At 35.4% G+C, this 13,408-nt stretch overlaps 1 protein-coding gene across 1 annotated transcript in view; it reads left to right on the forward strand.

The window, feature by feature from the left end:
- Positions 1–13,408, forward strand: part of LOC115232499 — a 331,678-nt gene that overhangs the window by 226,418 nt on the left and 91,852 nt on the right. Inside the window, exon 2 of the mRNA XM_029802401.2 lies at positions 8,081–8,131. Coding sequence (XP_029658261.1) covers positions 8,081–8,131 — 51 coding nt within the window. The remainder of the gene's footprint in view (positions 1–8,080; positions 8,132–13,408) is intronic.

Below are 13,408 nucleotides of genomic sequence, written 5' to 3' on the forward strand. Positions count from 1 at the left end.
TAATGATGTCAATAGAACATATCAAATAATTCAATAGATCTGAAACAAAAACAGGATGTATACAGAGAACATTTTTTGAATAACGTTGAATATATCAGAGAGGCAATTATGATTGTTAAAAAGGACAAAGAAACAAAGAAAGAGAAGGAAAGATTGCGTCATAGAAAATAAGGGGGATATAGTGTTGTGGAAGAGATATTAATAGATAACGTATGATATATGTGTCTATATGCGTGTGTACATATATGAACATAGATTTATATATGTGTGTATATTTGTTTGTATACATAAGTAATTTATTGAAAGAAATACAAGTTCGTACACAAATATAGATATAACATACATACATTCATACATACACATAGACAGGCATACAGACAAACAGGCATACGTATATATGTATATTTATGAGTGTGTGTGTGTGTGCATGCGTGTGCGTGTGGAGAGACAAACAGACACAGACAAACAGACAGATAGAGAAGTGAGAAAGAGTAGAGACACGGACAATAATATAATGATAAATATCTAAACAGGCAGACAGATGGCGATCTATCAGACAGAGTGCGATAGTAACAAAGAACAGAAACAAAACGATCGGTTTCATTATTGATGTTTAGCGTTACTACAAAGCGAAACTGTGTAGGAAGGAAATATAGTCGTTACAATCCATCCCTAGCATATTGCTGGTATTTTTATTATCGATCTACGAAACATGAAGTCGAACCCAGGAAAATTTGGACGTAGAGAAATGTAATTAAGTACTACGAAGCATTTTGCCTGTATGAAGTTAAAAGTGAGTAGTATGATTAGTAATAGCTAGTATGTCTTACTAATAAATAGTAGGCCTAGCACAAACACCGGCTCTAACACCTCTACCTATTTTTCGTGCTCACTTTGATCGGTAGACTCCTATCCGATCGTCCTGTTGCAGCATGTGCTGACGGAGCTCTTTGACTCCACATTCAATCAATTCTGGTGTTTCCTAGGGTTTGGCTTTGTCCCTCATTCTAATTCTTTATATACCGAAGATCTACTTGCTGCCACCTCCAGTAACGCCCACTTTTATGCAGATGGCATAACCCTGCGTTCTTCTCCAGCATTCTCCCACATGCATCATCCACACACAATTTCTTTTCCCTAGAATTACTTCCATTCATTGTAAATTTTGTCCTGGCTCTTCGTTCCACTCTCTCCTTCTCTTCTTCTCTCCCTCTATCTCCCTCTCTTCCTCCTCTCTCTCTCTCTCTCTCTCCTTTTTCTTTCTCTCTCTCCCTCTCTCAGATGAGAAATCTCAAGCAATAATAGACTGAACATTAGTTGCATTAACTTAACTCGGCTACCCTAATCTTCAGGCGTAGATAAGCCTAAAGAGGATGAATCTTTTCATTTTTAACCAACAAATAAAAAGAAACATACTGCTTCTGTTCTGAAACATACTTTGTACTGTTTTCATAATTCTTCCTTTCTTTCAGTCAGAGAATGAGTACAGTCCTTCAGTAAGGATCAATCAAACCGATCGCCTTCCATAAGTACATTTCCTCCCTTGATCTGCTTTCACAGGCAACAGAAGTGTATACTTCCCTTATATCAAACATATTTGTCATTTTTTCTTAAAATTTACTCATATGTGGAGTTTCTCTCTCTCTCCCTTTCCCCCTTCTCTCTCTCTCTCTCTCTCATTCACTCACTCGCTCGGTCGCTCTCTGTCTTCTTGCCGTGTCAAACTATATTGTAAATATTTAGTAGGAGGAGAAAATCCTAACCTCAGCACTTTCAACTTCATCCATACTAATTCATTCACTATACTTATGAAAGGAAACTATTCTTGCTAAAAAAAAAATATTGGTTGTAAACATACTTTTGTTTGACATTCAATAGCAGTTTCGGTGATCCGACATAGGACAAATATCACTTCTTGGGCACACTATTCTACTTGTAAGTTTGTTTAACTTACTCTAAAATACCTTTTGGTAACACTGACAGGGTTAAAGAATATTTTGTAACTGTTCATATTCTTAGGTCTTTAAGTTTTCCAGAAACTTATATAATGTATTATTATTGCAGCCCAGAACATGGCTCAGGTAAATATATAAATAGATCAGAGGATTTTAATTTATTGCTTTATTGTTTTTATCTTTTTTTTATTTAAAACCCAATAATATCATCAGCATCATTAGCAACAAAAACAGACACAACTTTGCGAATGCTCACAACACTCCAATAACTTCAGATTATGCTACAGAGATCATATTTGAATTAGAAACGGATCTTCGTTACATGCCATTGGAGTTAAGAGATCCGTATTAATAATTTACAGTCTCATTGATATATTGTCTGCACACAATACATCAATGGCATCATTTCTTGAAAGCAAAATCAACAATTTAAATAACAATAACAACATAAATAACAATCGAGGACAACTCGAAGGCAATGGTCTTTCCTACCTCCGAATCATGCCAGCTAGGAACATTCACATCCAATAAAAAGAACAATTCAATCATCAATACAGGAGATTGGAAATACTGAAACAATTATTGTAAAGTTCTAAAGTCTTTTGATTGGAATTCTGACAGTATTCTTTAGACGTGGGAACGGGGAGAATGAAAGAAAGATTAATGCTGGAATGTGAGTTGGATAATCTTTAATGCTGTCAATGTTCAATGTTTCCATGGCAACGCAAGTCTTGACATGTTAGTTTGTAATCCATTTGGGAGCTTGTGCAGCAGCAACATCTACAGAATCCACAGTTGTATGAATATCTATGATTCAGGTGAAAGTGCATGGCCTTGTGGCTATAGTGTTCGGCTCTTGATAGTAAGGTCATGAGTTCAAATTTAGGACCGAGTGGTGCGTTCTGTGCTTATAACAGAGTATTTCATGTCAAGTTACTTCCAGTCTACTCAGCTATAAATAAGTGATGATGTTGCCCTCTGTCCAAGGGTGATGATGTTGCCCTCTGTCTCTTCAGCTATCACATCTTCGATGTTCTACTGGGTCAAGGGAAGGGTAAGTGGGTGAGTGGGCTTCTGTGTCTGCTCCCAACTCCATGGGCACCTTAAACGATTTGCGAAAGCCGTGTACATGTTACCAAGCTACACTCTCGGGCTGATGTTGGTTGACTTTTCTATCCATAATGCGTAAAACAAGATAATTACTCTGGATAACCATCAACATCATAAACAATGGCAAAAGCAGAAATAGCAGTTAAACATTCCTGAAATCACGCTCTTACTACGTTGCATAACAAAATACATTTGATAATGTAATTTTCTATATGTTCTTTTAATAAAAAACGAGATGGTCATGGTTGGACATTACTCATAACAGTGGCATAAAATTCTCATAAAGATATGTTTTTATTTTATAGACATTGCTGGTATATAACTTTACAGACTATAAATTGTAAAGAAAAACTAAGCTTCTAGTTGATTTAAAGCATTTTTTTTTTCATTTGATAATGTTCACTTGTGAGGAAGAATTACAGCTGGCTGAAGCAATGTGTTAGTCGTACTATTCTATGGACTGTTGAAAAATAAAAGCCAAAAACTGTATTCTTAATACAAGAAACTAAGATGGTAAAGTAAATGACAAATAAAAATATGAGTAAAATAGTTGATTTGGCAATTGCATCAGTCAAGATTATGAAACTTGAAATATTCATTATATCTGCAGGCATCTTCTCTGAGATAAAAAAAAAGAAAATTTTTATATTACGTATCAAAATCGTTATGGATCATATCTCATAAGCTATTTCAAGATGTGTGTTTTATTAGATATTACTGCTTTGTTAAAAAGTTGGAGGACACTTTCTCAAGAACATAGGACAACATGCCTCGTGGTATTCAGTTCTAAATTCGAGTCTTGTTCGGCTCCACTTGGCAATTCAGTTCTTCCGAGGTCGAAAACGAGTAAATACCAGTCAAATATGTTCGTGGGGTGGGGGTCGAATCAAACGACTATACTCTTAACGATACTCCAGCATGGACAGAGTCCAATGGATGAGACCAATAGAAGAAGAATGAGGAGGAGGAGGAGGAGGGGGAGGAGGAGGAGAAGAAGAAGAAGAAGAAGAAGAAGAAGAAGATTTATATCCATTATCCATGGAAACAAACTAACGTCTATGCTACAAGATTCTGGTAAAACCAAACTAGCTTAAATTCTAAGGAAGATATAAAAAACGAAAAGTCTTTTGTGCGCTGATTATCTCTTTGCTGACTAATTGGCTGGTTACATTGTTATATTGTTAAAATGTTGGTTAATTGGAAGGTAGGTTGTTAATTTCACTTATTACTCTAGTGGATATTTTGGTTAGAATTATACTATTACGGAGATTATGTTTGCGGTAGAGTACTATTCTTGATGCAAGAACAGTCTGAATATAAATCTATACGCTCAAATACCTACATACGAAAGTGTGTGTGTAATTGCATATATTTGTATTATATTATACATACATACATACATAATCAACCAGTGTCATGTAAATATTCTCGATTAATTTCCGGCAACTGCCATAGCCTTATGGAAATTAATCTATAATATTAATGATGTTTATGAATCATACTTAGTTGGATTTTCTTTCGATTCTACATATTTTTCTCCATTTATTTGTTTCTTTAATGCAAGTTTCATCACCGCATACCCAACCTCCACAAAATATGCAATTCTTGCTGTTTCACCTGTCAGTTGTTATAACATAATTAATCTTATCTGTCCTGCTCCTAAAATGCTGCTAGCCTGTTGACAACAAATATTACACTGATATTGTTTCATCGTTGAGTTCTGCATAAATGTCTTTATTTTGGATTTCGGGATCAAATTAAATATTTGTTTTCATTGCTGTTATCGTTTTGCCTCAAGTCAACTCTGATTGAGCCGATCTATGATGAAAATCATTTCCGCCATGACCACCACCTCTTATTCAAATAGTGTATCCAAGATAACAACATCCAATGTGTCCTTCCTTTTTTAAAAATGAAAAAGCAGATTAGGCTTCTCTTTCTACTAGGCTGAGCCACTAAGTAGTGGCCTCTTTTGTTACCTCGGCATCGATGTTGCTATTTTCACTTATACAAAAAAAGAATTAGATCTTAAAATGTATCAGAGAACAACTTATGACTATACTTTTGAAGTTTTGAAGAGTTTATATTATTTCTTTCAATATGTTTGAGGATAATAAGTATATACTTACTGATTAAGTTATTTAATTTTTTTTAAATACTAGTTTTCTGTGCTTGCTCATGTACAGTATTGAACATCTACTTGGTAAGTGCAGTAAAGCTTATACTTGCTACAAAAGTCTAATATGACCAGGAATTGCCCGAATATTTCTCCTGCACCTGCCTAAATGATGAAAATGTATTTACATTTAGCTGATGTTGCCTTTTCTTCACCATAATGGTATTTCAAATTAGATTTTTGCGATGCTCACTGCATTATGTACGCTACACTAACCTAATGAGTATATGACCTGAAAAAGAGATCAGTTTTATATCTATATAATGATATCCGGAACAGTGTGACACACATTGTTATAGCTTAGTCACAGAGGGAAAGTAGTATTCTTTTCCTTTCCAAAGTCTCTGAAACTGGTGCACGCAAAAGAGAGACTTATTAATAGTTATCGCCATACTAATATGGTAGTCTATAAATATAAGACTAAAGCTGTCGCTGATTAGCTCCAAGAGGCAATCGCCTCTAGCTAGCTATTTGACACACGAACCTGCGTCCATTACAAACCTTCGAACAGGGGAGCTAATCAGCGACAGCTTTAGTCTTATATTTATAGACTACCATATTTAGTATGGCGATAACTATTAATATCCAGTAACGCTGCCGTAATCTCCTTTAGAGAGACTTAGTAATTTTAATATTTCTAATATATATATATATATATATATATATATATATATATATATATATGTATACACTCTATCCTAGAAATTACTATAAACTGTATGCTTTGCGGCACTTCGCCTGTCTGCAACTTCTGAGTTCAAATTCCGCCGTGGTCGATTTTGCCTTTCATCCTTTCGTGGTCGATAAAATTAGTACCAGTTGTATACTGAGGTCAATGTAAGTGACACATCCTCTCCTCCAAAATGGTTGCCCTTGTGGAAAAATTTGAAACCATTATTATTATGTGATTAAGACTCATAGCTTAATTTGCTGAGTATGATAGGAAGTTTCAGCTCTCCACAGACCGCTGACACTTGTTTACAGGTCATGCTTCAAGAACCCTACGAAGGTTCACAATGTCACTTGTTACTCATTCTGTGTTATTATTTACTTGTTCACTATTATAATTCCACCATTAGTACAATAATCCTTACCTTATTATTTACTTGTTTACTACTATAGTTTCACAATTATTACTATAATTATATTATGACAATAAGATCTAGAGGTCTTAATATTGTCTCCCCTGATTTCTTTAGACAACAAATGATGGCAGATTTACGGCTGTTGGTTTAGCTAATGTTGCTGCGGCGCTAAATAAGAGATCAGGCTTGTTGTGTCTACTAATACAGGCTGTTTGATTGGACTGATAGTTGACAGGCCTGGCGGTGGTTATCATTATGGGAGGCAATTTTTAAGAGGAGCGACGACAAGTTGGACATAGCATAGCTAAGAGATAGAAATCTATGAAAAACATCTCAAAGTTTTAACAAAACTATAGTAATCTATCTATAAAACACATCATATTTACGATAAAGGAATCTATCGATGGAACATCACATCGTAGTTAAAATATAAGAATCTATAAATATCTCAAAGTTTTAGCAAACATGTAGACAATTCTCTAAAAACCATCTCAAATCTTTGAATCACACACAGTAATATTTCATAGTTTGAAGGAATAGAAAAGATTTAAACATTTTTCGTGAGCCGTTAAATGGCCAACCTATCATCGTGGCTGAATACCGAGTAGGAGAGGGGGAAAGAGAGAGAGAGGGCGAAGAGGAAGCAGGTAAGCTCGCTGAAATTTCAGCATAAGTACAAAATATACATTCAACAGATTAGATTGTTGGAAAAGAAAGAAATCTTAACATCGGGCTACAAGTAACCTTAGATGCCAAGAACCTTCCTAAGTATTCTAGCTGTCCCTAATAACACTGTTTTCTAGAGCTGTACTAAACTGTCTCTGTGTCCTCTATCCATCTGTTCAGATCTTTAGAGATAGTTCCTAAAACACCTATAACTACTGGTATACATTTTACCCGCACTTTCCGTAGTCTCTGTAATTCAATAGCTATGTCCTGGTACTTTGCTATTTTTCTCAATACTTCACATATTAATTTTTTCATCATTTGTGACTATGAAGTCAAATATCTGGCACTTTCTGTTCTCTTTATCTACTACTACCAAATCAGGCCTTCTAGCTTCTATTACCATGTCTGTCTGAATGTTAAAGTCCCACAACATATTACATTTCTTACTAGGTTCATGTTCATACCATTCATTAGTATGTGCAAAGCTTTCTACATAGTTCCCAGTGGATTAGTATCCCTAGATTGTCATGTCTTTTCTTGTATTCTTTCTGTGCCAGCATGCTACATTCACTTACTATATGAGTAACGCTTTTTTTCTTTTGATTTGCGTAATATACACTGGGAATCTAATTGTTTTTTATCTATCTTGGCTTTTATCCAATTAGCCCTTAACGCTTGATCTTGTGCAGCTACTAACAAACTTTCTGTCCCTCTCTTCAGCTTTCCTTTATGCAACCATAACCATTTCTCACTACAACTATCTGCTGCAACTATCTTTGAAAATCTACAATGCAACGCCTTTTCCTGCCAGTCAAATCATTTCTGTTCTTTTTTCTGGATTTTTAACTTCCTTTGGGTTTTTGGTTTCCCTATGTCTGTAACTCTAACAGCTTTTAATAAACTTTCTTCACTATCACTTACATAGCAGTCTATATCTACTCTAGCTAACTCCACGCACTCTTCTATTGATATTAACCCTTTTCCACCTTTTTTCTAGGTTGTTTTATCATTATTATTATTATTATTATTATTATTATTAAATGTTACACGTTTAATATTTGCGTTTACTTTTCTTATCTTTTCAGTATGCCTAACAACGTTAATGTCACGAGCTTCGGCAGCTAATATGAGATCAGGTGAGTAATATTTAGTATAAGACTGAAAATATTCAAACTTGAAATAATATTTAATTAGTATTTCTAACATGGGCAAAAAGTCACACATTTTATGGGATAGCACTATCAATTTTATCAACCCCGCTGCTTGAAATGTACTCTACGGCAACACTCACCTCTTTTAACGCTTTCTTGTAATGATCTCAAACACTACATCATCATCATCATCATCATCATCATCATTATCATTATCATCATCGCCACCACCCTAATAATAATAATAAGTATTCAAGTTGTGGGGCATGAAGTTAAAAACAATACCAATAATAATTGGAGCGTTGGGCATGATTAAAAACATATGAACAAAAACGCAGAAGCTATACCTGGATCCTCAACACTACACACTATTTAAAAAATGGCCCTACTAGGAACATCCCACATCCTACGCAAGACAATATCAATTCAATAATACAACCTAAACGAAACAACCCACAAACACAAGACACACTCTATACAGCAATTATCCAGTGAAATAAACTCCCACCAGCAATCTTAGTAACCAATGCATTACACACTCAACACACAATGCACGCAGTAATACAGTAAAAGACTGCACCATACCTCAAGAGAAAAAAACTAACACAATCCAGTACTGGGAAGAGTTCCCACATTCCCAACAGCAGAAAAGAACACACAATGCTGCACACACTCCAGCAACACGGAGGTGTAGCAGGAGATGCAGTAGAAATTTGTTTCAAACTATCAAAAGTTGAGCAATTGTATAATAATAATAATAATAATAATAATAATAATAATAATAATAATAATAATAATAATAATAATAGTAATAATAATTTCTATTATTAGCCACAGGGGTATAGATAAGGGAACATCACAAGGATAGAAAACAATTTGTGTGGAAATTTACATAAACGACAGGGAAAGACAGTGAAATACGATTAAAGTTTGCATAGTATAGAAAGTATGTGATAACAAGAAGGATATAGTCCTCGTAATACAGCAGGAACTCCAACTACGGTCAATCAAGGAACTTCGCAGATCCAGGATTACCCTGACCAACAAAGCTATGAGCTGATGAAGATGATCATGGCGGTGGTGGTGGTGGTGGTGGTGGTGGTGGTGGGGTTGGTGGTGGTGGTGGTGGTGGTGGTGGTGCTGCTGCTGCTGCTGCTGGTTTAGGAACTAGTTAATTATATTGAATGGCTCATTATTTTACGGATCCAGAAAGGGTAAAAAGCATCTTGTGCATATGTAAGCTTGTACATGGAAAAAAGCGTGAACAGAGTGGGGTCTCTAGAGGATTGCAGTTTGAGATGATTCATATCCTGAGATTTAGTGATAAGATTTTTTAACTCTAAAGAGCGTTGCGAATGATTCTCATAGAATAGATGGAAACAGTTTTCCGCAACTCGCTATGTCTTGATTCCATATGTCATTCCGCTGTCACTCGGACTTAAAACAACTGTAATGGGGATAATAGTAATAACAAAACACTCCTCTCACGTGGTATGTGCTTGTCATTATACCGTCAGTCAGTGTCAATATGAGTAGAGAGTATAAAGTAGGCGGTCATAGTCGTGGTCTTACGTGTCTAAGTAACTATACTGCTATACTGGAGTGGGCGTTATAACAGTTCCACAGAGGATTACAACTTCTGGTTTTGTTGCCAGTACATCTAACAACAGATGTATCTTCCAATTACATCTAATTCCAGATACTTTTCAACATTTTCTGTTTCCTTTGCGTCGACTCTAAAATTACATTATATCAAAATCTATAACATGACTTAGTTTCGTCATTTTTAGTTTATCCTCTGTGCTGCTATTGTATGTTCAATTTTCATAGATGCAATGGGCTCTTAAAATTGTAATTTTAAATAACAGCTTCTACCCTGGTAATAATGCCATTTTCATCTACTTTAAATAAAATCGTTTACAACTCCCTTGGGTTTCTCCTCCCCCCTTCTTTCTCTCTCTCTCTCTCTCTCTCTCTGTCTCTCTCTCTCTCTCTCTCTCTCTCTCTCTCTCTCTCTCTCTCTCTCTCTCTCTCTCTCTCTCTCTCTCTCTCTCTCTCTCTCTCTCTCTCTCTCTCTCTCTCTCTCTTGTCTATGACTTCTTTTATATGCAGATAGTGTTTCGTCCACACATTATAAAATTACCAGCTTCATCTATTTAGCCAAAAGTACAAGAATTAATATCTTACAGTCAACGAAATTTCTTCTAGTCAACGTCTCTTCTAAATTATTTAAAAATAGGTTCCTGTTCCTCCGTTAATCTCTTATCTCTCAGCCAAACCTATTGTTGTTTTCTTTTGAGTTTTTTAATTTGCCTGAGTAATGGTCCGTGAATCAGTTTGTTTTCCTTTTTGTTGGGGTTTCTAATTTTCCATCTTCGCGTTTCTGTTTTATCGCTTTCTTGCCCTCTAACTTCCAACAACATTGTACCAGTTGCATAATATTTGACTTCACATATATGACTTCTTATAATATTTCTGCCAATTAATTATAAGTTTTTTGTTTGTTTTTTGTTTTGGTGGGGCACTTCTCTTGAATCCTTCCTCCACGTAATATTTCATCTTCCACCATATCTTCCTCCCACCTTCAAATATTCCCTCGGGTTTACCTCTTCCCAGTCTTTATAATAAGGATGACATGTGTGTTAACACGAGGCTGTATCCTAAAATGTCGACTGAATTTCTAAAGACTTAATCAATGAATTCAACACTTTTCAATTACGTTTGAAGTACAGCTTGAGACCACCTCTAATGAGAAATATTTCAGTCTTTTATGACTTCGGTCTAAATCATACCTCATTAGATATTCTTTGCATATAAGGGGTTAAATCACTTGCTTTTTCAATTTCCCCATCGTTCCTTGATCAATTTCTAATTTAGCTACCTAGGGACTCATACTTTATTTCAGCATAATTTCATGCCCAATCATATATACCAAATATTTTCAGACATTCTAGAATCCCGGAATCTGAGATCATATTATGAATTATCGCAATAGCCAATGCATTCCCGTTATTTGGTTCCTCTTCCTATTTTTCACACCCTTTCCCACCCCGGGAAATATACAGTATATCATTGGCTTCCCGTGAGTCCCTTACGGCATCCACAAGAAATATATAATACATTTTCATGAAAATTTATATTTAATCATTTTATAACTTCACCTCAGTACTGTAACTGGTTATTAGACGTACAGATATGTGACTATTGCATCTACAGTTATTCATTGTAAGACTATGTCACATCCATTGTTATAGAAGCCTTTTCCTCGTCCTGTTTTCTTGGCAAATCTGTAATTTATACTTTAGCTAAAGCATAGACTAAATATTAGCACCTGGTAACAAGGGTTCTATTGATTTTCTAGCAGGTTCAGCAACAACATAGAAACTCATAAACGTTAACATCTTGAATATTGACAAAAAGTTACAGCACTCCATTAACGGGACACTGACATCGATGAATCAACGAACCTCACATTCCTACAAAACATTAGTATCAGTGGTAGCTGTTGGTACATAACTCCAAATTATCTCTGACTGAGAAGACCTAAGCCATGCAGAAAGTTAGTCGAACAAAATAGTTGCAACCCTAGGATCTACTGTTACAGATATACTGTTCCTCTGCTTATCGGAAGATTATGGTGGAAACAACGACAAGCAATGGTGAATCGTATTGGGTACTGGGATACAGTGTGACAGTATGAACATTAGATTATACAAGTGTGAATGTGTGGGTGCGCGTATCTTTTACATAATTCCATAAATGTATGTGTATGTACATGCATATGTATATATAATATATATATATATATATATATATATATATATATATATATATATATATATTTATAATATATATATATTATATATATATATTTATATTTATAATTTATATATATATATATATATATTATATATATATATATATTTATAATCTACTACAAGATTATTCATCTTTCTATTTCACATATTTATATATATATATATATATATATATATATATATATATATATTATATATATATATATAAATATGTGAAATAGAAAGATGAATAATCTTGTAGTAGATTAATCAAAAGTTTAACCGATACCTTAGTAGCAAAAATCACAGCAGTAAACAGCACGGTTGGAGGTACAACCATCTGGCGTTGCAACCGTGCGTTGGTGCGGATAATTGAAATTAAAACATTATTGGTGAATTGAAGAAATGGAGCTGAACGCAGATTGAACAGAAATCGTTTTATTTCATTCTACACGTGTTTCGAAGGCACAAATTACCAAAATCCGATTGAATAATGGGACCATATTGTGTCTTTCTCTTCAGGAAGAAAAAAGGAAATCCGTTGGAAAAACAAAAACAGAACAGAGGCGGAGCAAAAACAAATCGAACTATGCTCCTAAGAGCCCATGGCGAAACTGTTTATCAGTGTATGTTGAGAACCGGTGGCTGAAGAATTCAACGGGTCAGGCATCGGTCAATCATGTGGGTGAGGGTGTATAGATGTTCTTTGTGACCGAGAATAAAGTTCTGACTATTTAAGGAATATTGGATGTTTTATAAGGGGCGAGAAAAAATCTACTTAGAGACGTGTGTGTGTGTATACTGTTCTATATAAGTGTGTGTTGGTGTAGGGGTAGAAAACATTTTTTGTGTACGTGTGTGCGTTTGATCGTTCGGCTGTCAGTGGCTACTGCCGTGATAACCGTTGGGTGGCAGAAAGAAAAAATATATATATATATTATGTTTTATGTGTGTGTGTGTTCATCTAAGCCTGCCTTGTCAAGGAAACTCCCCCGCTGTGAAAAAACCAAGCCCCGTTTGTCTTACAGGAGTAATTCCCCTTGCAGTGGTTAATCGTAGATATCTTAAAGGCTATTTCAGAATTTGTTACCAAGGGCTATGGGTGCCGGTATTATTTATAAACGCTATTTAAAAGCCAGATAAGTGTAACGCCGCCAATGGGGGCATCGAAAAGCCGACTGTAAGAGCCCGTTTACCATCCGGCCTCTGGCAAACAAAATATGGAAGAGTTCGGAGACACAAAGGTTGCACTGTCTTCTGCCCCTATCAAATGGGAGGGCCACCGACAAAATTGACCATTCCAGCCTATAGCTTAAGTTCGTATCCTTCAGTCGCCATATTAGCTTACTGAGTCCCGTGGTCTGGCGCTTGTTCACGTCCCGAAAAGTTGCGTAATGGTTGGAGACACGCAAAGACAATCTTGAGGATGATGCCCCTACATAAGTGAAGACATCTGAGTCCGTTA

The sequence above is a fragment of the Octopus sinensis genome, linkage group LG2, assembly GCF_006345805.1.
Source record: "Octopus sinensis linkage group LG2, ASM634580v1, whole genome shotgun sequence".
Taxonomy (NCBI): Eukaryota; Metazoa; Mollusca; class Cephalopoda; order Octopoda; family Octopodidae; genus Octopus; species Octopus sinensis.